Here is a 26,429-nt window from a genome sequence, read left to right as displayed (position 1 = left end):
CTGACTGTCAAAGAAATCGTATTTTATATTTTTTTCAGTATGCGCTTGGAAAGGATAGTGTAGTAATCTACACTAAATCTCACTGAAGGGTGACAACAGAAATCAATATGTGTCTCTGAAGAATAATCTAGCCAAACATTTACATTTAGAATATTCATTTGTATTTATGCATGAGGAATTCCTGGCAAAAAGAAATTCTCTTCCCGCATATATACAATCTCCTTTTATAGGCTGATTTTTATCATGAGCAGGCTTCGAATCAATCAAATAAATATATATTACTCAAATTAGTTTTGTGATAAAGCCAGACAGAATCCATATAACATAACAATTTACCTAGGTAGGTAGCTGTATTAGCCTCAGCTTCAAAGAAATTTGCTTGGTCCTTCTGCAGCCATAGGGAAGAGACAACCCACAGGGTACAGTTATTGGAGTTTCATTCTGGCTATTCCAAACCCATGGAATTGCCATTCCACACGCCTGCCAGGAAGGATATTCTGTTTAATCTGGCTATTGAGGCAATTCTAAATCTAACACTGGAGGTACTCGGCATCAGTGTCAAATTTCCAGGGGCGAGCATGTCTTTCCATGAATCCCACAATACTCTGTAGATCTCAGATGCTGGGATTAGTTTTGCCCACAGAGTTAGAGGAAGATGAGAATACAAACACAGAGAAGGATGCAACAAAAGCAGCATTCTACTTTCCTGCATCACCACTGAGTATGACATAGACCTGCATTAAGGTATGCAAAGACATATGAAAACTTGCTAGGAGAATCCACACACTCTTGGAATATATTACTTATAACAATTTTAATAAAAGTTTTCTGCAGAGCTCCATGTGAGTTTTCAGAGGAAATAGAAGCACAATGGACACAAACCCCTTCAAAAAAATTATGCTACACAAGTAGTAAATTAAATAAGCATTTTGTAGATAATCATTATTTCAAGACAAGAAAAATACAGTCACATTTGCCATTCCAGCAGAAGTCGCTTACAATGCACGAGGTTAAGGATCTGAATTCACGGAACTCAGTGTTCAGTTGGAAGCTATACATATGAAATGGGCAAAAGTGTTCATAAAATATTACTTTCAAAGTTAAAAATTATAATAAGGAAGCGGTTGTCTAATTTGTTGTGACTTATCTTGGAAAATTATTAGGGAAAAAGGAGACTGATAAACAGAAGCAACAACCCTACTCAGTGACTGGCTTAGAGGAGACAAATGTTTTGGGGCAGATTATTTATATTGCTTATACCAAGCTACTAAAAGCTTCAGAAAGATTATCCTTTCAATGACAATGTAAACCCTATTCAACAACACACAGCAGATTTAGCAGGAACACATGCAGTTGTTTTAAATCTATACTGAATATGTTCCACTGTATATACATCCTTTACTAAAAATAGTAATAAAAACCTCATTTCTACTTGAAAAACCTTCTGAGTTTTAGCTCCTACATAATATAATGCATATTTAGACTAGCATGTTATTCAGTAAAAGATGTCCAAACAAGATGATTTGATGTTGGAATAGTCATCTCAGAACAACCAGAGCAATGTAAGGTAAAATAATTGTCAAGTCAATCTCTAGCTTACACTTTATTGCAGAAATAAATTGAACTCTGCTCTAGCTTTTTGACACGTAATTCTGATACTAATGGGTTCAAATCCATTTCTCTTTGCTCTCCTTCCTAACAGGAAGCTTTATGTAATACTGTGTCAGAAATCTACCGGTTGCTGCCTAATGTTTCCCTTAAATAAAAAGTCTCTGCCTGTAATAGTATTAACAGCTGCCATCAGTTTACAGTAATGAGCTACAGTTCATCATGGTAGTGCTACTATGAAAATTAGAAGCTTCCACAGAGCTTCTCAATTCACAAAAAGATTATCAGAGCCATCATGAGCAGTGGTGTAACAGCAGTCTGTTTAAGGTTTACATGCCAGTGGTGTAACTGTACTCAATCAATGTAATTGTACAGAGTTTAATATACCATGTTATGTACTAAAACCACAGAAGTTCTGCTTGAGGGTCAGTATATAAACCCAGTGTTATTTTCTCATAATTTCTGATGGCAAAAACCTGCACACTCACTTTACAGAGTGTTTCACAGCCTCTTCAAAAGAAGGATTAAAATATGTTTTGTTTGAAGAAACATAATGATTTTTAACTATACCTTGGGTCATCTATACAGTAAACCTTCCAAAGAAAAGTAGCTACAAACCATGAGTTTTTTACTTTCTTTTCTCCCTTAAAAAAAAAATGGAAAATATGTATCTTAATGTTTGATACCTCCAGAATTCTATAAATTTAAGCATATACTTAGAAGCAGTATAGCAATCGAACAAGCTATTTAATTAAGATGGGATTTTCTAGGGCATTTAACATTGGAACTTTGTTAAATGGAATTTTGCTACCTCTGCAATCAGTGGGAGGTATGATACCTCATTCTACCATAAACCAGACAAATGCTATTTTCAGATCCTAATGGAAGAAGAAAACCAACCAAGCAACAGAAAAACCCACAACTTCTTGTGCAGAACTCAATTTGATGTGCGTATATATATCTTTTTTTTTCCCTAGAAAATATCCTTATCTGTTTTTCAAAATTATTGGTAAATATAGAAAATATCCAGGCTTTTTAAAGCTCCTCCAAGCAGAGATGCGAGGAGTGTAGAAGAAGTAACTAAATACACTAAAATTCACTCACTTGAGTAAACTGTATGAATAAGGGGAAATATGAAGTTTATAAAATTACAAATTAAGAGAGCAGAATAAAATTATTAACAATCCTAATAACAACAAAAATAACTATTAATCAGGTTATTTTAGAAAAAGATTAACGCATTTACACAAACTGCATAATTGGGCTGGAAAATCAGAATAAATTTTATCAGATCAGACAAGGATGATACGAGTGATAGAGTCCACCTATGCCTGCTAAAAACACCAATCTGGAGGCAACTATTACAAAGAACTGGTGACTTCTAATAGCCTGCGCCATTTAGACTGGTGAGAACTCACAGTTCTGAGGTACCACAATACACGATGTGTGAGGAAAAATTGCGAGGCTGTCTTACAGGGTGCCAGGGTTTTCCTGTGACTCATGTACCCTGTAACACATAGGTCAGTCCTGCCTGTACCACTAAGACAGGAACTGAATGTAAGGGTTATTTTATACTTTCCTAGTTATTACTAATATCTTTTTAAGCATCAACTACTGGCCATTGTCTAGATTAGGATACCAGATACCAGACTAGGACACCAGACTACGCAGCTTCTATATCTGACCTGCTGTGCCAGCTCTTTACTTTCATGGTAAAGCCACAACCAAGAAAATAGTGTAAGTGAGAAGATAGAGTCAATTACAGTGGCTGTTGATGAAACAGTGGAATCAAGGGCATTGGGAACAAGGATGACAGGGGATCACCTTTTCACCATCTTTTCATTATCAGACTAGTCTCCTTCAGGATCACAGGGCAGTTTCAGTTCTATGTTCTGGAGTACTGCCTATCTCCTGGAATGAACAGTATTGACACTATGTGCTTCAAAGAAGATAAGTTTCTATCTTTTAGCAAGACAGGTTGATTCAATCAAGACTTACTCAGCGGCTCTCTTGTACAATCTAAGAACTGTATGGTTTGGATTCTCAAACCCTGAGTTACATTTAGGTGTTCAAGAAAATTGCTGAATATTTTGCTTAATGCGGGGATTAAAAATGAGTTAGCACTTGGTAAAGACAAGAAATCCACACTGCCTAAGAGGTTTTCGCAAATGTGAAATCTTTTCAATAAGGCTCAATGATCTTTTTGGCACCTGGTACCTGATTCTGATGGAGCTTATAGTCACTCGAGATCAGTGAAAGATTTATCACTCTTCACAGCACCTTTCCTCCATTTTAACAGGTTCCACAGAAGCAAAGAGGGAGGCTCTTATTGCCTACACTAAAACACAACACTAACTTTCAGGAATTCACTTATCCTCTCAATAATAAAATTTCCTATTTTCTGTTTCTCATTTTCATTATCAAAATTCAAGTATTCTCTGCATTTTCTTTCACTTATTTTAAGGTATAGATATGTAAAGACACTCTGTGCACAGTGACCCATTATTGGGTTCATATCGGGTTCATGTTAAAATCACAGGCAGCATAAAACAATAATGAAGGAATTGTGTTACAAGATGTAGCTCTTTAGTTCCATTGCCAACAGTTGATAGCAGAATAGAGGATTACTGGAGCCATATGCTCAACACACTCAACCACAATCAGCAGGCAGAATACTGGCTTCTTCACTGTTTTTTTTCTAACTAATTCCAAACTAATTACCTCTTATAGAATATCTACTATTTCATTCTTAGGCTTCCTTGGTGGAAAGAAAACACACAACTTTCTACAGCTTCTCAGCACTACCTTCTCTTTTTCTGCCCTGTCATTTAAAGTGCAAATGGTTTCTCTCTGCCAGTAACATGAATAAACCTACATATATTTCAGTTTGTTTTTTTCTTCAGGTTCCAACAATTTCTGCACAGTATCTCAACCTGCTGTGGCTCAAATACAGAATATTCTGCATAAGAAAGATACAAAAATCTAAAATTGGGAAAGCTTAAAATATTTAGTGTAAGTATTTTTTCTTATACTTAAGTTCTGTGCTTCTGCATTGTGATGTAAAGGGTCTTCGGTAATACAAGCAGAATGAAACCAAATTTGCGTGGAAGACAATTAACAGTGGGACTAAAAAAAGAGGGGTATTTAATCATAAATAAAAAAGTTTTTAAATTCACAGAAAAGTAAGCCTGTCACATCCCTGACATCAAGATCATCATAGTGCTGATTTTGTTTATGGCATTTATAATGCATTTTTTGACATTTTGAGTGACAGATGTCACCATAATACGAAATTAAACGCACCTGGCCATTAGTTTCCTGTAAGCAAAAGCCAGTGTTAAATCTGAAACATAGAGTATGCATGCAATAATTACCACACACTGACATCTAAAATGTTCTTAGAGACACCTGCAACAGAAAAAGTTTAGGAATTTAACACTGTCTTGCCAAGAGAGTATATTTCATCAGGACAGCAGTTGTTTTGCTAACACTGAATACTGTCTATGATGTTTGCTAACCTATCTGTATTCATTATGCTTTAAAGGACGATACATGTCATGACAGCTTTGGATAATTTCATGGAGATGCACACTGTATTGCACTTACCAAAGCTTCACACACACCCTCAATCTATTCCAAGCACAACTGAATTATTGATCCAAAATAAAATTATATGTACTTGAAAGGATTCCAACTTGGAAGAATCATCATTTATAAATCTAATTTTATACATGACCAATATAGGCACAAGTTTCCAAAATGGCAAAATTATTTTTCTTCGAAACTGCAGTCTGTTCAATTGATTATTCTTTTTTTTTAAATGTTGAGATGAACATGCAATCTATTTTAAATGTCATCACTTTGTTTCTTTATTTAATTAACATTTCATATGGCTTCCTAAGTAAATAAATAATTGCTTCAATCACTATACGTATCATCTAACCCTGTGAACTTTTGACTTCTAACAAAATTGCATCACCTTCCATCATAGAGATTAGTGAAACTACTTTTTAAAACTTCAAAGGCTCCTTTGCAATAATCCACTATGTTTTCAAACTACTCAAGCCCTTCCCTTACAAAAAGTAATGGATCCATATTACCACTGCTATGGCACCATAAGATCTTACAAAATTTGCCTCGGGAATCTGGCTCCACCATAGAATCATAGAATCATAGAATAGTCAGGGTTGGAAAGGACCTCAAGATCATCTAGTTCCAACCCCCCTGCCATGGGCAGGGACACCTCACACTAAACCATCCCACACAAGGCTTCATCCAAACAGGCCTTGAACACTGCCAGGGATGGAGCACTCACAACCCCCCCGGGCAACCGATTTCAGCACCTCACCACCCTAACAGGAAAGAATTTCCTCCTTATATCCAGTCTAAACTTCCACGGTTTAAGTTTTAACCCGTTACCCCTTGTCCTGTCACTACAGTCCCTGACGAAGAGTCCCTCCCCACATCCCTATAGGCCCCCTTCAGGTACTGGAAGGCTGCTATGAGGTCTCCACGCAGCCTTCTCTTCTCCAGGCTGAACAGCCCCAACTTCCTCAGCCTGTCTTCATACGGGAGGTGCTCCAGTCCCCTGATCATCCTCGTGGCCCTCCTCTGGACTTGTTCCAGCAGTTCCATGTCCTTTTTATGTTGAGGACACCAGAACTGCACACAATACTCCAGGTGAGGTCTCACAAGAGCAGAGTAGAGGGCAGGATCACCTCCTTCGACCTGTTGGTCACGCTCCTTTTGATGCAGCCCAGGATACGGTTGCTTTCTGGGCTGTGAGTGCACACTGAAGCCGGCTCATGTTCATTTTCTCATTGACCAGCACCCCCAAGTCCTTCTCTGCAGGGCCGCTATGAATCTCTTCTTTGCCCAGTCTGTAGCTGTGCCTGGGATTGCTCTGACCCAGGTGTAGGACCCTGCACTTGTCGTGGTTGAACTTCATAAGGTTGGCATCAGCCCACCTCACAAGCGTGTCAAGGTCCCTCTGGATGGCATCCCTTCCCTCCAGCATATCAACCGGACCACACAGCTTGGTGTCATCGGCAAACTTGCTGAGGGCGCACTCAATCCCACTGTCCATGTCAGCAACGAAGATGTTAAACAAGACCGGTCCCAACACATACCCCTGAGGGACACCACTCGTTACTGGTCTCCAGCTGGACATCGAGCCATTGACCCCAACTCTTTGTGTGCAGCCGTCCAGCCAGTTCTTTATCCACCGAGTGGTCCATCCATCAAATTGATGTCTCTCCAATTTAGAGAGAAGGATGTCGTGTGGGACAGTGTCGAACGCTTTGCACAAGTCCAGGTAGATGACATCAACTGCTTTACCCTTGTCCATCAATTCTGTAGGCCCATCATAGAAGGCTACCAAATTGGTCAGGCAGGATTTCCCCTTAGTGAAGCCATGCTGGCTGTCACCAAGCACCTTGTTGTTTTTCATGTGCCTTAGCATGCTGTCCAGGAGAATGTGCTCCAAGATTTTACCAGGCACAGAGGTGAGACTGGGTCTGTAATTCCCCGGGTCTTCCATTTTCCCCTTCTTGAAAATGGGGGTTATATTTCCCTTTTTCCAGTCGTCGGGAACGTCACCTGACTGCCATGATTTTTCAAATATGATGGCCAGTGGCTTAGCAACTTCATTCGCCAGCTCCTTCAGGACCCGCGGATGGATTTCATCAGGACCCACGGACTTGTGCGCGTTCAGATTTTTAAGATGGTCTCGAACCAGATCCTCTCCTACAGTGGGCCCAAGGTCTTCATTCTCACAGTCCCTGCGTCTACCTTCCAACCTTCCTTCTTTTTCCAAATTGAATGGCATGTGCTATATTAAAAGTCTTCTTGCCCTGTAGTAACCACAACTATGTAAAAGATACTGTCCGAATGCACTCAGCCTCTCATGCTTTCAAGACAGACAGATACATATATGCATATATAAAATATATATATAGACTCAAATATAGCTTTAAGGGACTTTGCCAGTGCAGTATATGCTGTGTAACATTGTAATACACAGTGATGCTGTCAAACTAAACAAAAACTAACAGAACGTTTTTGCTGCTTCTAGATTGTGAAAGACACCCAAAGGACACAAATACATAACTCGCATTTTGCCTCAACTGTTGTCATATTTGCTAGTAAACACTAGATAATTTTCAAAGCATTCTCTAATTCAGATTACATTTATTTACCTGCTTTAGAAACTGATTTTTCCTGATGAAAATATTTCAAGAGAAATTCACTTCCTTTTTAAACTTGCTTAGAAAAGGAATTATAACTTCAACACTTCTGCAGTATATGCCTTTCTCCAAGACAATATAAAACAGTGAATGATAATGACTGATAAACCCAATGGCCTTAGATGAATGTCAGAATTTAACTCATGTTCACCTGAAAGAACTGAAACTCACTATTTGGTAGCCAAGAACAAACAAAATAATAAATAAAAAAATTATACTGCTCTAACTAAATACTAAAATTACAGTAAGCAGTGAATTCAAAATCATAAGAGTGATGCTACTTACAGTTTCATCTTAAAGTCAAAACAGCAATGTGAGCTGGAAACACGGGATGACAAAAACCGGTCAGCCCTTTATGACTGGAGGAATGGCCCAAGTGCTTTCAAGACATAAATGCAAATTCAGATATCACTGTTGACTGAAGGACCCCAATTTCAAACACATGAACTAGCAATGGACACATACGAACATGGACTTGAAGAGGAGTTGAGAGCCTTCATCACTAAGAGTTAACAAACAAAATTAATTTCATTTTACTCAACCAAATAGATGGACAGCAGCACAAAGGTAGAGACTGCTGATTCAGACTAAGTCAGCTTGATACTTAGGTATGACTTTGACATCTGTAGAACAGGACCGAATTTCCTGGAAAACTGTTGTTTAGTATCTCCACACCAGTTGCCATGAAGTCAAAACAGCAGTAAGGCTGAAAAATATCTGCAATGTTTCTCAGAGATAGCAGATACTCAAAATATCGTACAGAAACAGGAATTTAAACACTGACAAATAGATGCCTATTTGGGAACCGCTAAGTAGATTCATATTTCTTAATTTAGGGAAGTAGAAAGCCCAGGGAGGAAAGAAAAGGCCAAAATTTAGACTCAGAGTGATATCCTCCTGATACATGGTTTGGTACAGAAAATTATCCACAAAACCTCTATCTTTCTGGAATTACATGTATTTCTTGGTATTTTTATACCATCTATGCTAAACAAAATGCATTCTTCTCAGAATGCTTAGAACACGAATTCATGACATTTGCAAAACAAAAAGGAATCAATCACAGAGTTTTGCATACATTAGTTGTCACCTAATAGCTGTTTTACAATGGTTCCTGTCTTGAATGAAGCTTCAAGAACTCAAATGCTCAAATCCTAAAGCTCTCTAGTCCTACAACACATTTTCTTTGTAATATTTTGGAGATTCTGATTCCTAAAAAAAAAAAAAAACCAAAACCCAAAAAAACCAAAACTCTAAACTACCCACCCATAAAACTTTGCATGAAATTTAAATATAAATATTTCATTTTCTTTGGTAGTAGATCAACTCAGCAGCAGGGATAAATTTAAAACTCAACCATTCTGGAACATTCCTACATTTATATTGCACTCTGTTTATTTGCATGAAGATTTTCTTTTCTGTCAACATCCATGTTTTACCTTCCTGGCAGTAACAGTAATAGATATAAATTTATGCCACAAAGTTTTCATACAAAATTGAATTTCAGTTTAATTGTTTACTATTTAATAAGTGCATAAAAAGAGAGGAAAGGAATTAGGCAATTATGTGCATTTTCTCTAAACAGCAAATTTAAAACAATTTACCTATTTGAACAAGAAATGCTGCAGCATGTTAGATAGCGTCTTTTAAAAGCTAACCAAATCCTTCTTTAAAACCAGATATAAGAGCAATATAATTTTAAAACTTATCTTTTCAGCAACACAGACCTTGTCTGATGCTTTAAAGATTCTGATTTGAAACCAAACGATATTGCACAACTCTTCATCTGAGTCCCAGTAAGACTCTGCTGTTTTAAACTGCAGAATGGTTGTATGGAGTACAAAAATCAGTCCAACATACGCATTCTTAGGAATCAAGTTCTTACATGCATTATATTCAGATGTATCAGTGAAACCATTTAAAGTGATGGCTTTGTTCAGATTGCTTATTAGTTCTATATGCCTATTTGTTAGAAACTCCCAAGTTTCAAATTTCTAAACTTTAAGTCATTAAATATGCTTGGATAGGCAATGCACAGGTATCAGTAACCTTTACTTTTAACCTTTTCAAGAGAAGCACCAGAAGTCAGGAAATGAAATAAATTTGTATGACAAAACAAAACTGATACATGAAAAATATCACGTTTTGCCTACCTGTGCAAAGGGTGAATAAAATACCAAAATAAAGGAAGAGGTAGAGGTATCTTTCTAGCACACTAAAAATTAACATAAGAGCACATAAAGATGGGTAACAGCTGGGGGCTTCCAAAACAAGCAAAATTTAAATAATGTAGCAATTCTCCTCATAAATTATTATAAAGAGTTAATTAGAGAGATTACAGGAACTGACCGTTAAGAGTATTAATACATTACTGATGCAAACTATTCAACAATGAATGCCTTATGACTAATTTAGTAAGAAGGTATATGTAATGAAATACACTACAGAAAATACATATATCAGATTTCTTGGCAAATGCTGCAAGTCAAAAAATGCATTATGGAATTCTTCCAAATTTCAGAACTGTACACCTTTACAAAAACATATCACCTTTTATACATGCATTTTCCAAAGCCAGGTAAAAGCAATATAGCCTTTGATGCACAGTAAAGAAAATAGCTATCTTCTAAAAAGATAAACTGGAAAGACTGTTAGATGTTATAATGCATCTTGATACCAGTAACGTATCATCAAATGACAGTAGAGTGAAGAATGTCTGCTTAAGAAAAAAAAGTAAAAGGGTTGCCTGTTTCCAACTGTAGACTGCTTTTGATGTCATCTGTACTCCATCTTACTTTGGAGGCAGCTTCTGAAGGAATTAACTGCACGATGAGTTCTTACAACAGAAAAAGCGGTTGAGTACCTCAGATCATGCCTGTTTTTCTTCTATTTCTCCATGTTCCTCCAAAATGCATCAACTGGTAAAATGAAAGACATTATCTCTCCCTATACCCATATTATTCATATCTTTATACAATCACATCTGAAACATCACAAACAGTTTTCCACTAAGGATCATTGAGTTGGTTTAGGACAGTAATAAGAGGCCTGAACAAACTATAAAATCTAATTTCAGTAATAAATTGCTCCTGAAAAACTATTCCATTACAGACAGCAAAGATTTCATAGTCTTTTTTATTTTATAAAACAGTGCAGGACAAAATAAAAGGAAAACTGTATAATGAGAGCTCCATGCATTCATAAAAATGTCCAGCTATGACATTATCTGTCTGACCCTGGCATCCCCTTTAAATTCCTAAAGAAGAACAGGCTATCCTTTTTCCTGATTCGTACATACACATAACAAAAAAGAAAATAATCTTGAGTCAAAATTCTAGCCTCAATCCAACTGCAATTGATGTAACAGGGAGAATGCCTTTGAAGTAAATAACATTTGGTTCTTTGATTTTGACCTCCGTCTGGATTGATTTATTAACTGTAAGCAATGATCAAATCTTAGCTGCCAAATGCCCATTCTTCTCTTCATCTTTTTTGGTATATTTTGTCAGTACCTTTGTGATGAAGAACTCCAAATGTGTTTATCAACACTTACAGAACAAAATTTGGCACTATTAGGAAACCCCTTATGTTGGAAATTCTTTTTTTAATCTCAGTGAAAATACCATTTCTGAACATGATTCATCACAGCAGAGTTGTTCAGGGTACATACACATACAGAACATACCATGTGGCCTAGATGTGCATTACTGATTGGTATAATATGGCTGCTGTTTGTTAGAGTAATTAAAATCCTCACAGATATTTTTAATACTTTCACCACTTCAGTTGTATACAACTCCTATCTCTTCTTTTCCAGGACAGAGATTCTTTTCTAGTGTGGCTCCAGTGTCTGGAACAGTGAGTGTCAGCTACTTTAAAATTTCTGGCTACAGCCCCAAGAGAAATAATCATTCTTTTCACCTGTAAAATCCTCCAATATTGGTAAACTAGCAAATTTTTATAATTTTTTGCACGTACACACATTTATTTTTTTATCCAAATCTCAAATGAATCACTGTTGCTACTAACACCTTTAAAGACATTCTAGTTCAGAAGTAATCATGCACCTGAAGCAGTGTCTATTTATAAATACTTGCAATGCAATTTGGAGATGACATTTGTTCATCCAATTTCTGGTTGCACAGAGAAGGAATTTAGCCAAATTGCAGACAGTGTTGTAAGGGCCACGACTGAAGTTAATGGGAAACAAACCCTGCCCAATAAAGAGCATTATCCAGAAATAGCAGCCTGGGACATGTATATCCACAAAGAAATTGAAGGCTTTGCCCATGAGACCATGTGTTCCACAGCAAATCCTATTTCCTTTATTCTCTCTTTCATGGTTATTGTAAGAGTAGTCATTGCATGATTATAGTCCTTATATATATCAGTTTCTTTGTGTTTCAGTTTGGTTTTTTTTCCTAATATTGGTGTTAACTGAATTCACTGAACAAATGAGAAAAAAAAAACACAACTCAGATCTTATCAACGGACTCACAGGTCAGAAACCACGTAAAGAGACCAAAAGATCAAATTTTACATCTCTCAGATATCTTACACGATGGTTTGGTTTTTTTCCCCCTAAATATTAGCCATTTGGTATTTCTTTTGATGTTTTCCTTGCTGAAAAATTATAAAATAAAACTAACAGCATAAAATGTCTGATGTAGAAATCCAAATCATAATGAGGAAGAAGTTAATTTACCAACTTCTAAATAAATAAAAACAAAAATAGCCTACTGGTTCTACTGTAACACAGGAAAATGAACATCAAAAAACACTGAGTTTATAATAAAAGTCTAAAAATAATTCTGAAAAGATTAGGGTTCTCCCTGCTGAGCTACAGAACTTAGCTCTATTACCTGCCCTTGTTACTGAAGCACAACAGTAACCTAAGACATAACTAACAGGAGGAAGGAAGCAATCATTCTGAAAAAGACTTATGTACGATAGTGAAAAACACACTGGGCATGAGTTTCCATAGTGATTCAGCAACAAAAGGCTGCTGCAGTTTTCATCTGTCTATACTAAGACAGGAACAGTGGAAAGGGACTACAGTCCCTTCTCTGCAAGTTGGGATGTTAGTATACTCAGAATTGTCCATGGAATTTTAAGTTCCACACTATAAAGAAGATATTGAAAGAACTGGAAGAGGAATAATAATAATAAAACAAAGTTCTGCAAGAAGCAAAACTACTATGGATTTAGATTTCATGGTTGTATTCTCTAGTATCTTAAAAATGCAAATTCCAATATGTACTTTCTCCTAGGCATCTCCTCTGTGGATTCTCTGATGTTTAATAACAAATGATCTCATACTATAGCCTGTCTGCCAGTGGGAACACTAATGGGTCTCTTGCCCATTAGGCAGCATGCTTTCCTGAAATTTACAGGAATCCCTGTCCAGGGGTGCTGGAACTGCCCAAGAGTTAAGAAGATATTAAAGGAGAAAGGAGAGGAGAAAGATCAACTGCCACACAAAAACCTTGGCTAGCAAGTAGACAGTATGACCATATAAGCTTTGTGTCCTTGGAAATCCAGGCTAATTATCAAAGGGCTGGAGAGATTCACTTATAGAATCATAGATTCGTTAGGGTTGGAAAGGACCTTAAGATCGCGTAGTTCCCAAACCCATTGCTATGGGCAGGGACACCTTTCACTAGATCATGTTGCCCAAGGCTCATGTTCAACCTGCCAGGGATAGAGCATTCACCACTTTGAGCAACCTGTTCCAGTGCCTCACCACCCTCACGGTAAAGAAATTCTTCCTTATATCTAACCCGAACTTCCCCTGTTTAAGCTTAAACCCATTACCCCTTGTCCTGTCACTACAATCCTTGATGAAGAGTCCCTTCCCGCATTCTTTGTAGGCCCCCTTCAGATACTGGAAGGCTGCTATGAGGTCTCCATGCAGTCTTCTCTTCTCCAGGCTGAACACCCATAAATTTCTCAGCCTGTCTTTATACAGGAGACGTTCAAGCCCCCCTGACATACCCATGGCCCTCTCTGAACTTGCTCCAACAGCTCCATGTCCTTCTTATGTTGAAGGCACCAGAACTGCACGCAGTGCTCAAAGTTTGGTCTCATAAGAGCAGAGTAGAGGGGCAGGATCACCTCCTTCAACCTGCTGGTCACATTTTCATTTATGACGAAAGTCTAAAAGCCCCAAAGTGGAAAAATACTTAAACATTTAAAGTTCTAGTAGGTCTTTTATCTATTGCTGCATTCATAACAAAATACTACACTAATCAAATTGCAAAAACTGTACTACTATGGTAGTAGAACTGAAACCTAAATCATAAGTACATATGGTACAATTCTATGTTCCTAGAATTTGTATGGCTGTTGTTTTTACACTGTGTCGTCTTCATTCATTTTTTAATCCATTTGTCCACTGCTGGATGTCAGCGATTGGTCTGATGCAACAAGAGAAAAACAGAATGGATGATAAAGAGGCTTATAAAAAATGGAAGCAAGGACAGGAGGCCTGGGTAGAGTACAGGGATGTTGTCCGGGAAGCTAGGGACCAGGTTAGGAAGGCTAAGGCCCAGTTAGAATTAAACCTAGACAGGGATGTTAAGGATAACAGGAAGGGATTCTACAGGTACGTAGCAAACAAAAAACAGACTAGGGACAAAATAGGCCCCCTGAGGAAGCTTTCGGGAGAACTGGCTACCCTGGATTTGGAGAAGGCTGAGGTTCTGAATGACTTCTTTGCCTCGGTCTTCACTGGCAAAGGCTCTGACTGCACCACCCAGTTCTTAGAAGGTAGACGCAGGGACTGTGAGAATGAAGACCTTGGGCCCACTGTAGGAGAGGATCTGGTTCGAGACCATCTTAAAAATCTGAACGCGCACAAGTCCGTGGGACCTGATGGAATCCATCCGTGGGTCCTGAAGGAGCTGGCGAATGAAGTTGCTAAGCCACTGGCCATAATATTTGAAAAATCATGGCAGTCAGGTGACATTCCCGACTACTGGAAAAAGGGAAATATAACCCCCATTTTCAAGAAGGGGAAAATGGAAGACCCGGGAATTACAGACCAGTCAGTCTCACCTCTGTGCCTGGTAAAATCTTGGAGCACATTCTCCTGGACAGCATGCTAAGGCACATGAAAAACAACAAGGTGCTTGGTGACAGCCAGCATGGCTTCACTAAGGGGAAATCCTGCCTGACCAATTGGTAGCCTTCTATGATGGGGCTACAGAATTGATGGACAAAGGTAAATCAGTTGATGTCATCTACCTGGACTTGTGCAAAGCGTTTGACACTGTCCCACACGACATCCTTCTCTCTAAATTGGAGAGATATCAATTTGATGGATGGACCACTCGGTGGATAAAGAACTGGCTGGACGGCCGCACACAAAGAGTTGTGGTCAATGGCTCGATGTCCGGCTGGAGACCAGTAACGAGTGGTGTCCCTCAGGGGTATGTGTTGGGACCGGTCTTGTTTAACATCTTCGTTGCTGACATGGACAGTGGGATTGAGTGCACCCTCAGCAAGTTTGCCGATGACACCAAGCTGTGTGGTCCGGTTGATATGCTGGAGGGAAGGGATGCCATCCAGAGGGACCTTGACACGCTTGTGAGGTGGGCTGATGCCAACCTTATGAAGTTCAACCACGACAAGTGCAGGGTCCTACACCTGGGTCAGAGCAATCCCAGGCACAGCTACAGACTGGGCAAAGAAGAGATTCAGAGCGGCCCTGCAGAGAAGGACTTGGGGGTGCTGGTCGATGAGAAAATGAACATGAGCCGGCTTCAGTGTGTGCTCGCAGCCCAGAAAGCAACCGTATCCTGGGCTGCATCAAAAGGAGCGTTACCAGCAGGTCGAAGGAGGTGATCCTGCCCTTCTACTCTGCTCTTGTGAGACCTCACCTGGAGTATTGTGTGCAGTTCTGGTGTCCTCAACACAAAAAGGACATGGAACTGCTGGAACAAGTCCAGAGGAGGGCCACGAGGATGATCAGGGGACTGGAGCACCTCCCGTATGAAGACAGGCTGAGGAAGTTGGGGCTGTTCAGCCTGGAGAAGAGAAGGCTGCGTGGGGACCTCATAGCAGCCTTCCAGTACCTGAAGGGGGCCTATAGGGATGCTGGGGAGGGACTCTTCGTCAGGGACTGTAGTGACAGGACAAGGGGTAATGGGTTAAAACTTAAACCGTGGAAGTTTAGACTGGATATAATTAGGAAATTCTTTCCTGTTAGGGTGGTGAGGTGCTGAAATCGGTTGCCCAGGGAGGTTGTGAGTGCTCCATCCCTGGCAGTGTTCAAGGCCAGGTTGGATGAGGCCTTGTGTGGGATGGTTTAGTGTGAGGTGTCCCTGCCCATGGCAGGGGGGTTGGAACTAGATGATCTTGAGGTCCTTTCCAACCCTAACTATTCTATGATTCCATGATTCTATGATTTCTAATGCGGTTAAAAGGAAGGTTTCTTGTTTTCGTGATGATACTACTGAAATGAATTCCTTTCTGAGCAAAAGCATTAGTGTGAAACATCACACAAAAGTGGAGATATAATGAGAAGAAAATTTTCAAATCTAAGTAAAGAAAGTTGTGTAAGAATTTGAAGTGGAAGGATGAAGAACAATGAGAAGGAAATGTAATACAGATGATATATAAAAGTAATAAAAGCAGCTACTCCTTTTGAATCCTCATTTAAATGGCTGAAACCAGACCTGGATCTGCCTTTGTCCCACATCACCTATATGATACATCAAAAATAGATATAGTATTATATCTAATAAGGTAATTATTTATACAGAGTTATTGAAAGATCTACTTTTACACAAAGTTACCTGTGTATTAGTGCAACATTTTTAAGCAATACTGGGTAGAATGAGTTTCCTTGTTATTATTTTCTATTAATACATAAAAGAATACAACTAAAATGCGCAAACCAGATTGCACAGTATGCTTGACGTAGCAATTTCTAACATTCATTAATATAGCTCAGCTGCAATGACGAATACTGCCAGTGTCCTCTAGTACAAAGACCTAAAAAAGGTTCCAGACCAGATTACGTTCATGCAGGTCTCATTTTAACGGAAATTGGAGAGATGAAAAAAAGATTATAGGAACACACATTATAAAAACAGACCTCACAAGTCAAACTTAATAGTGAAACCATTCTCTTTCATGTAGACAACCATGAAAACAAATATCCTGTAAGCACTAGATATATATTGTATCTTTCTACCAGATCTCTTTGCCTCCTTGAGACAGATTCCCATTCTTCTCATGACTATATAATTTGATCATAGTTGAGTAAGGCACAGCAGAGGAAAGGGTCTGTCTGATAAAGTATCAGGCTCCAGGAAAACAGATAAACAATTTGATGATTTCTAGTTGTAACAGGAATGGTACAGTGGTACGTATTAAGATATTAGTCTCGCAGGAATATCAATATCAAGCTTCTGCAGTTTTTTTCTCTTACTAAATATGTTTTCTTTCCATTAAGTGAAAATGACAGTCTGATTATGATAAACTAAGACAGAGCACCAGAATAAAACACAAGGTGGGTGTGAAAAGTGGAATTAAATCTTTTTTGATTTGTCAAAGTACATAACTTCTTTTTTTTCTTAAAGATAAGTGAGAAAAGGGAAAAAGAAAGTTTCTTTCTCATGCAATATTTTTAGTGCAAATAAACATCATTTAAAAGCAGGTGAAATAGTTGCTTATCAAGTTGTTTCACATTCAAACCTGTTTCACAAGGGACACACTGGCAGGCAACTCCTACAACAAGTCACTAGAGTAATGCATTGTTCTACATGTATTAAATGAGTGATAATACTTGAACAGCTATGATGGACTTCTTTTCCATGTATTAACAGATATATTTGGTTTGTATTTATTAACATAAACATATCTCAGCCTTTACTAACACAATTCCGGTTAGGTGGAAAATGTTATACTGCCTTTGTAATTAAGTCCTGTCTTGAATAGCTGAAAAACACGGTGATATCCAGTCATGCTGAAGTCTGCTTTTACTTAAAAAAAATTCAAAGAACAAAAATATATTTTACAGCAAAATTTGTACTTACAAATGCTGGACATAATCTCTTTTTGTTTAAGAAACTATATTCTGGCATACGCAATTTTTAAAGCTATCACACTATCTAGTTTAGTATCACTTACCTGTGATTCTTTCACATTTTCAACAGTGAAGTTGAACCAAACTCGAAAGCGTGGGTTACAAGTATCTGGTCTAATGAACAGGTCATACTCGAACTCTGAGATGTGGTCCACCCGTCCAAGGTTACCTACCAAGAACATATGAAAAAAGAATGAATATTAATGAATGACTGGAACTACACTGAGAAAAAATGTTAAACCTTCTACCTCTGGTGATTAAAACATACTAGTACAATAACCCTTGTAACAGCTCAGAATTATTATTAAAAGACTTAATCATAGTCACAAAATAAAATACATACCAGTGAGCTACATGCATGTTAATACACCAAAAAGAAGACAATTTGGATTTTTATTATTTGATCAAATTGACTTTTTGTCTTCACTTATCTGAGTATTCTAGTTAAGTGTCCTAACATCCTTTTGTTTCCTTTTCCTCCCCCTACCCTCCCCTCTGCACCTCTCTTAGCCCCACCTGTACGGATTTCTTTCTTTCTGTTTGCTGCTCATGTTCAAGCACCTCTAAAATGAAAGAATTCCAGATTTGCACCTCTGGCTGGTGGTCTGAGCATCCCTCTCTCCCCATAGATTGGCCAGCCTTCACTTTCTTTGTGGTTCAAAAGCTACCTTAATTCTTCACTATCTGCAGCCACTATCACCTCCTTCCAAAGACACAGAGGCTGCAAGATTTTGCTTCAGCTTTTTCCTGGTGAATTTCACGGAATAATATTTTTAAATATAGTCAGAGCTACATTGTCCCCTATGGCATTATTTAGCAAGCAACCACCCTGGCTATAGAAATGAAGTTCAGCACTGGGAAAACTTGCTAAGTGCTTTTAAATTGTTAAATTGGCATTTTTCCTTTGAAGTCTGCCAAGTCTTTAAAAGACAGGGGTTTGACTGTCCATTTCATTTCTACACTGCAAAAATGAGACTTCACATTTTCCTGACCCAATACAAAACCCATCTCATCAGGTCTCGTAAGACAGTGTCATGCTTTAGCTCACATGCTATATTATACCTGTTGAAAAAAAACAGCACTGAAAACCTGGGTTTATGGTTTCAAATAGATTTTGAGGGTTATTTATATATTTAGGGGTTAGAAAAATACTTTTTGGTTCAAATAATTATTTATAGTGTTTTCTGAGCTATTTGAGCTCAGCAAGTCCCCTTCAGTCGGTGTGACTGGTCGTTGGTAACAGGCTGTTAGCATGAGCACAAGTCTCAAAAGCAGCAAGAAAACCCCATTTTCAGCCCTGTTCATCAATATATTTGCAGGATTTCCTCCTTATCCTAAATTGTTTCTGGCTTTACTAATTGAACATTTTTAATCTTCCTTATTTTTAATGTTATCCTGTACTTTCCTACCCACATCCTTCTTTTGAGGAGAAAATTCTCTTCCCTGATTCCCTCTGCAGAAAACCTCTTCATGCTAACAATCTGTTCCTAAATACTTGCCTGAAGGATACATTTGCCATTTGAAATATTTTGGGGGGGGGGAGGGAAACAACAAAAAAACCCAAAAAAAGCAATATTTTACAGCTAGAATACCTCTGCCAAACATAAATCTTGTCATTTGCTACATCAGGCGTCCGTGCCGGGGTGCTGGCAGTGGGGGCCGCAGGGCTGAGCTCTGAGGTAACCGGCTGGAGCCGGTTGGAGCCGGCACCACCACTGCCCCACCACCGGGCACAGCCGAGCCCCTCAGCAAAGATGGTGGCACCTCAGTGATGTAGTTAAGGAAGGGTAAAACCACCACACAGGCAAAGGAGTGACGGAGTTCAAGGGCTCAAGGAGAAGGGAAAGGGATCCTGTGGGGAGAGGCAGGAGCAGGTGGATACTTCCCAAAGGACCAGTGTCCTATGGAGGACTCACTCTGGAGCAGGCTCTCCTGACAGGAACTGCAGCCCATGGGAAGAGCCCAGGGTGGAGCAAGAGAACAGTGTGAGTAGGAGGGTATGGCAGAGAGGGATGATTACAGACTGACCACAGCCTCTCGTCCCCCTGCACTGCTTCTGCTTGCTGTGGGGAGTGGAGTTAATCCTGGGAACAGGGAACGCTGGGGGGGAAGGCGTTGTTTTAGTTCCCCTTTGTTTCTTACTATCCAAACCTATTTTAACTGGAAATAAATCAGTTTTCCCCCCGTTAGGTCTGTTTTGCCTGTGATGGCAATTGGTGAGCCTTCTCCCTTTATCTCAACCCGTAAGCTTTTTCTTCTTACTTTCTCCCCCATCCTTGAGATGTTGAGGAGGGCGAGTGGCAGAGTGGTTGGGTGGGCATTTAGCAGCTGGCCATGGTCAACACAGGCCTCAGGTTAAGTCCTTACAAACCTAAGTGCACTTTCTGCCACAGTGGTCAAACCACCACTGTCATTCACACCAACGTAGCTCAACAGAAGCTGTTATTTCCTACACATTATTATCCAAAGTAAATAAGAATGTAAAATCAAGCTATTGCATTAATTAAATTACTTCTTTTTACTGTATTTTTCATTAAATATCATGCATATATGACATGGTTAGGAAAACAAAATTCCTCATTTATTTCAGAATTCAGGTCCAAGCTGTTCAACCGCACAGGCTGGATTACAGTTGCCTCACAGCTCACAGTCTGGGCTCTCTCTGGACAAAGCTTAGTGTGTGGACACACCAAGTCACTTCAACCTGAGTTGTACATGTGGTTCTGGCGGATCCCTTAAGATTAAGGCAGCAGGCTGGATGAACACAAACTGTGGACTATGTCCAGCATGTAAACTAGTAGGTATACATGCCTCCCAGTGATCCCAGCAATTCCAGATATGGATAAAGTTATCTACAGCACAGACCAGAGTGCAGATTTTGATTGAATTTCTCCCAAAGAAGGACACAGAAGCAATTAAATTTATATTTTAAGTTCACAGATCATTAAAAAGTTTCACTGCAAGGCATAGGACACTAAAAGATTATTGCGTAAATAAAGACAGGCCAAAATGAGAGCTTGATTTCTGACCTATTGCCTATTTCATCTTGTTTTTCAACATCAAACTGATCTGAACTGTATGGGGACAGATGGCCCACTCAGGACTACCTTACAGAGCCAAAGTACCACTAAACTAGCACTGGAGAGTTGTACCGATGTCAGTGAAATCACGGATGGTGAAGAGCTGGTATGCTAGAACCCCTCCAAGCCAGTCTGCTCTGTAAATCCGATATAATTCCTCAAAGCCAGCAGAATCTTTAACAATTTAATCATTGTGTGCACGACTCCCTGGGACTCCCAACACTGTTTTCTCTCTTCATCTGTAATACTTGATTTGAATACTCACCCCCCTTTTAGTGCAGCATTATCTCCTTTGGTGAATCGAATCTCACTTTACTACTTTCTGCCTACAGAACAGCCTGTTACTAGGCTCCTTCGTGGTACACGTCAGCTGCCATAGTCACCTGCAGCCATTTGCAGTTCAGTGTCATTTGTATGTTTCATTGGCACATTATTTCTTCTCTGTCTCTAGCTGCTGAATAGGCTGGATCAAACGCTAATGCCTTTGGTAGCCAATTCAACAAGTTCCTCATGCTCAATACACTATTGTTTGTAATATCAGAGCCTTTGCTCACAATCTGTCAGCCTAATTTCAACCCACATAGCAATGTCATTAAACAAGACAGAAGTTTTGGTACAAAGAAGCCTAGAAGCGTAAGAACAAAACACTTCCTCGCTGTAAGAGATGCTTTGTAGCAAACTGATAATGCCACTGAAAAGCATTTTTTGGTGTCCAAGAAAAAATAATAAACTTCCCAACCTTAATCTCATAAGCAAAGCTAACGATTTTATGTACTGCCTTCACACTGCTGTAATCATGGGAAATAGATTTATTCTAATTGTGAGAATTATATACCAATATGACAAGTTACACAGTGAAGTGCGTTAGAAACTACAAAAAAGGAGTTAAACCATTGATTATGCTATAGCCATTACACCATTTTAACATTTTAACACTGAAAATAAACATCTTTTCTAAACGGCTTTTATTTTTTAATAGCTCTATAAGATTCCTTCTGATTTCTCTTTTCTTTTTTGTTAAATGTATGGCAAGAGAAAAGACTGTAATGAATGGTTAGACAGTAAGTTTCTCCTGCGTTATAGGAATCTCTGTAATTACGCAATACAAACCCTCTGCTCTGCAGTACTTGAGGTGGACAGTTGCTGTGCTGAACTGATATTAAATTTAAGAGAAAACCAGATAGCACCAGGTTTGTGTAATGAAACTATCAATAGTTTTCAGTTTCAATACAACTACTGTGAAACACTTCCCATGCACAGCTTTTATTCTGTGTACATTGCTATTGTGGTAACATGTGATATCAGTAAGTCTGTTCATCACCACATTGCTTAAGTACGTTCCTTAAAAATCAAAGAAAAAAGTCTCACACTACTAAAACATAATCTCTGCTTTGCTTTACTTTGGGTTCATGCCCGCACAAAATCAGCACCACTCCATTCAATAAATACAGAAGTTGTATCTACGAGATAATACAACATTTTTTACAGCACCTTCACTCCATGATTTATGATTAACTTTATATTTGCAGATTAACATTATACAATATAAGATATTAAGAATGTTGTTTAAGGTACATGTAAAATTAATAAACTGATTGAGTAATGTGATCTGCAAGGGAAAAAACCCGAACAACGTGATCGGTGAGATCTGAACTTATTAACATTCTAAGACAGTTCTTGTTTACTTATATATATATGTATGCATGTATTATAAAGTTTGGGTGCACATCTGGTTTTCCAGTGGCTTTCTGACTATATCCTATAGTAAAATAAGCATTTTATTAGTGTAGCTAGCACTTCACAAAACATTACGGACTTTTCTCCTATGCACTCTGAAGTTAGTTACAGGGGTTTATGTTTTTTCCTATTATTATTTAACTTTACAGAAATATAGGCACAGATCTTTTTTTAACTGATGGAAGACATGAACAAATCAAATTCCCAAGTGTCTATAAATTGACTTCAAATTAGCCTTGGGGTTTTAAGACATGCTCCATTTTCAGTCACAGTTCTGTTCAATATTCTTGGCAACTGAGAAAAGAAGGGGCATACTTTTCTTTAATCATTCAAGCTGAAATTCTTGATTATATTTGCTGAAATTGCTTTATAGAGTGATGTTTAGTACAACACACTCAAAATTGGAGAGTGAAAAGGGTCAATAGCACGTTTCAAGTTTCTTTAAAAGTCCGAAAAAAGCCCAGTGTTACTATTTTATTAATCATGCAACATACACTTAGTCCTCATAAAATATTAATGTATATTGCTTCCTGCATCAATAAGAAGTGTACTTTGCACAAAGAAAGAAAACCTGCTTAAGAAAATGCTGGCTAAACTTACTAAGCGTTCTAACAATTATCATAAAAACACTAGAAAAGAAAATATAGATATGTTAAGCAATCCTAAAATCTTCTTAAACCACACATTGTGCTTTCCTACAGAGAATTTTAAGATGAAAAATAGACCTTGAGGGTCTTAGACAAGCCTCAGGCAATATAAAGAAAAAGGTCAAACACTCTGCTAAAAAGGACCGTTATCTTCAGAACAACAACTTATCAGCCAGCTTGCAGCCCTGCTTATTTACAGTTATTGGTCCCAGAGGAAGTGCACTTCAGCGCAGGGCGCGATTACTTTGTAATGAGTTTGCCAGAAATGGTAAAGGAAACTAATTTGTAACAATGTGCTGTTTGCTGCACATGAACTTTCTCAGACACTTTTTTTTGTCCACCAATGAATAACTAACTTCAGCCTCCCTAATAAGCAGTGAAAACAGAAGTGCACTAAAACCGACTGAGTCACAAGCATAAATGTGCTGAAATATCAGTGATTATCCCTCTCAGCTGTCCATTACAGTACTCATGATGACCACCAATTCCCCTGTGGTGGATATATAGAATGCAGGTTTCAGGGGGTGGATTTGCACATGAAAATTAACACCATTTGGAAGAAAATAGCCTGCACCTGTCACAGATTAGCAACAAAAGGTCAAATGCCTCCTTTTACACCTAGAGCACTTGCATATTGTATGCCTTGCTTATAGGAGCCTAATTCTAGTTTCTTAATTCAGAAAAGTGAGCACCATGGTGAACTGAGGAGAAAAAAGAATTAAATCTTGGCTAAAAGCTATCAATAAATCTATTGATCAAGATACATATGAATGGAAGTAGCTGAGGCAATCTCTGTCTCTAAAAAACGTAGTTTTTCAAAGGAGAATTACACAAAGTGCTCTTCTGTTTTTGTCAATATGCTGCCAGGTTTTGAAATGCTATTTTTCATCCGCACAATAAAAATCTTGACAAGAAAGCAATAGAAAATCACTAATATACTTGCAGCTGCATTTCAATCTGTACAAATTCTTTAAACAAAAACAACCACAGAACACATTGGAATATACATCATTTTCACCAGTTGAAGCTGGGATCAAGTCTAAGATAGCCAACGGTACTAATCTATATTTTCATGCAACTCTGTATTTCACAAAATAAGATTAAATGCAGAATATGGAATACCCTCTATGGAATTCATCCTTAAAGATCATAAAACACACTGAGATGATAATGCAAAGAAACTCTATTGATACATTTTAAATGGAACAGGAACTACAGGGACTGAGATCTGTAAAAACTTCTCTTGAGTGAAAGATTAGATATCTTCTGAAAGGAGTGCATTGAAGAATATCAGTTGTAAATTCCCACTGGCTTTATGGTCTTTGTCTGTGAAGAGAGTTCAGTGAGAAGTCCTAAACAACTTCTAAATAGCATTTGATTTTTAAATAAGAAAAAAGCCCCTAATGAAATAGTGATGATCTCTGACAACCTGTGACTGGCTCTGCATCTTCTTCTGGGCTCCTGCCCAAAGCATATGTCAAGCAAAATTCTCAAAACTGCAAAGCACATGATTTGATTAAAAAGACAGTACCATAAAAACCACATATACAACACCTTGTAAATTAAAGTCTATTTCAAACTGTTAAAATTGCATATATTTATCTCTGCAATAAAAGAAATATCTATTCTGCTACAGTTAAATCAGTGTTTTGGATAAAAACCTCAGTACTATTCAACAATGTAGTATTCTTTTAAGAACCTGATGTTTCACTTAAAACAATAGCAACAGTCATGACTCAGCTTTCAGTCAAAACCCAAATCGCCTTTGAAATATGTTTGAATATCAAACTGGCAAAGCATTTCAAAAGTACATGGCTCTAGATGCTGGATGCTTCACCTTTATTTGTAGGGTTTTTTCTATACTCCCTCCTTAATTAAGCAAGTTGAAATTGTTGACTTTCCATCATGGTTTAAATTTTTATCAATAGTGACATCCAAAGGACAGTAAATCAGTGGCTTTTGTGAAAAAGATAGTACAGGAACAATGACTACCTTAGCTCCTACCAGCAATTGGTAAGAGGCCAGCTTCCATCACTGGGAAGGGCAACTGAGCTGTATGTATTACTGCATAACTTACAGAGGCCGAGTGATTCTGATTGAGCTTTTGTTGCAATTAGACAATGTGATAAAATCTAATTGTGACTGACAGCACATGAAAATTGTAGCTTTTACATTTTTCTTGTTTATCTATGAATATAGCATTAAAATTAATTGTATTGATCTTTTGGGAATGTAAGAGTTCTGGGTCCCCATTTGTTTGTTTCACCACCAAATGATTCAGCAATAATATGGAAAAGAGTAGTGAATCCAAAACTCACAAACATTCTTATCCTTTCTAACTATACTATTAGAGTAACAATATTGATTTTAATGGTATTTCCCCTAATTCATAACAATGGGAGCACAGTCTGATTTTCGACACCTTTTTCAGCATCACAGTCTGAGTTCCACTCTTTCCAGTATTTTTCCTGACAAGCAATATAAGTATACTAGACCCATCTCCTGAGGGCATTCTGCCCATAATATTGGGGATCTTACTCTTTCTCAGAGATCCCAAACAAGTGCAATGAATAAATCTGCAATTCCTTGGTATTGAGTTAAATTGCAGAAATATTAATGAAAGCATGGCCTAGACTGAAGAACCCACAGGAGTTTTATAAATTAAAACTTTTGTCTCTATTAGAGTAGGTGGCAGAATTTATCACCCACAGCAGCTAATCTGAATCATTAGATTAACAGAAAGCTGTGGGACTATCTTCTGAAGAAAGCGAAGAAAGTACAAGGCCATTTTTAAGTGAGCCACAGAATTGTCTTCCACGCAGAAAATTAAGGGACTTGGAAACTTCTAAGAAGGAAGGACTGGTTGAAAAAGGAAATAGGCACAAACTAGTTTAAATTTATCAGTTGAATATAAAAGACAAGAACATTGGAGGGAAAAAATCCTGTGATTTATTTTATTAAAAACAGCTACAAAAGGATTCTCATATTTTAGTAGTCTGGACAGTGACACCCATGGATA

At 38.2% G+C, this 26,429-nt stretch overlaps 1 protein-coding gene across 5 annotated transcripts in view; it reads right to left on the bottom strand.

Moving 5' to 3' along the window:
- The window catches only part of BEND5 (BEN domain containing 5), a 977,708-nt gene that overhangs the window by 911,929 nt on the left and 39,350 nt on the right, over positions 1–26,429 (bottom strand). For all 5 annotated transcript variants that reach the window (XM_065673381.1, XM_065673382.1, XM_065673378.1 and 2 more), the window contains exon 3: positions 17,991–18,115. In XM_065673381.1, the coding sequence (XP_065529453.1) occupies positions 17,991–18,115 (125 nt within the window). The remainder of the gene's footprint in view (positions 1–17,990; positions 18,116–26,429) is intronic.

Source organism: Lathamus discolor, chromosome 3 (assembly GCF_037157495.1).
Source record: "Lathamus discolor isolate bLatDis1 chromosome 3, bLatDis1.hap1, whole genome shotgun sequence".
In the NCBI taxonomy this organism is placed as follows: Eukaryota; Metazoa; Chordata; class Aves; order Psittaciformes; family Psittacidae; genus Lathamus; species Lathamus discolor.
The sequence above is the reverse complement of the archived record's forward strand: the minus strand, read 5'-3'. Positions and strand labels throughout refer to the sequence as shown.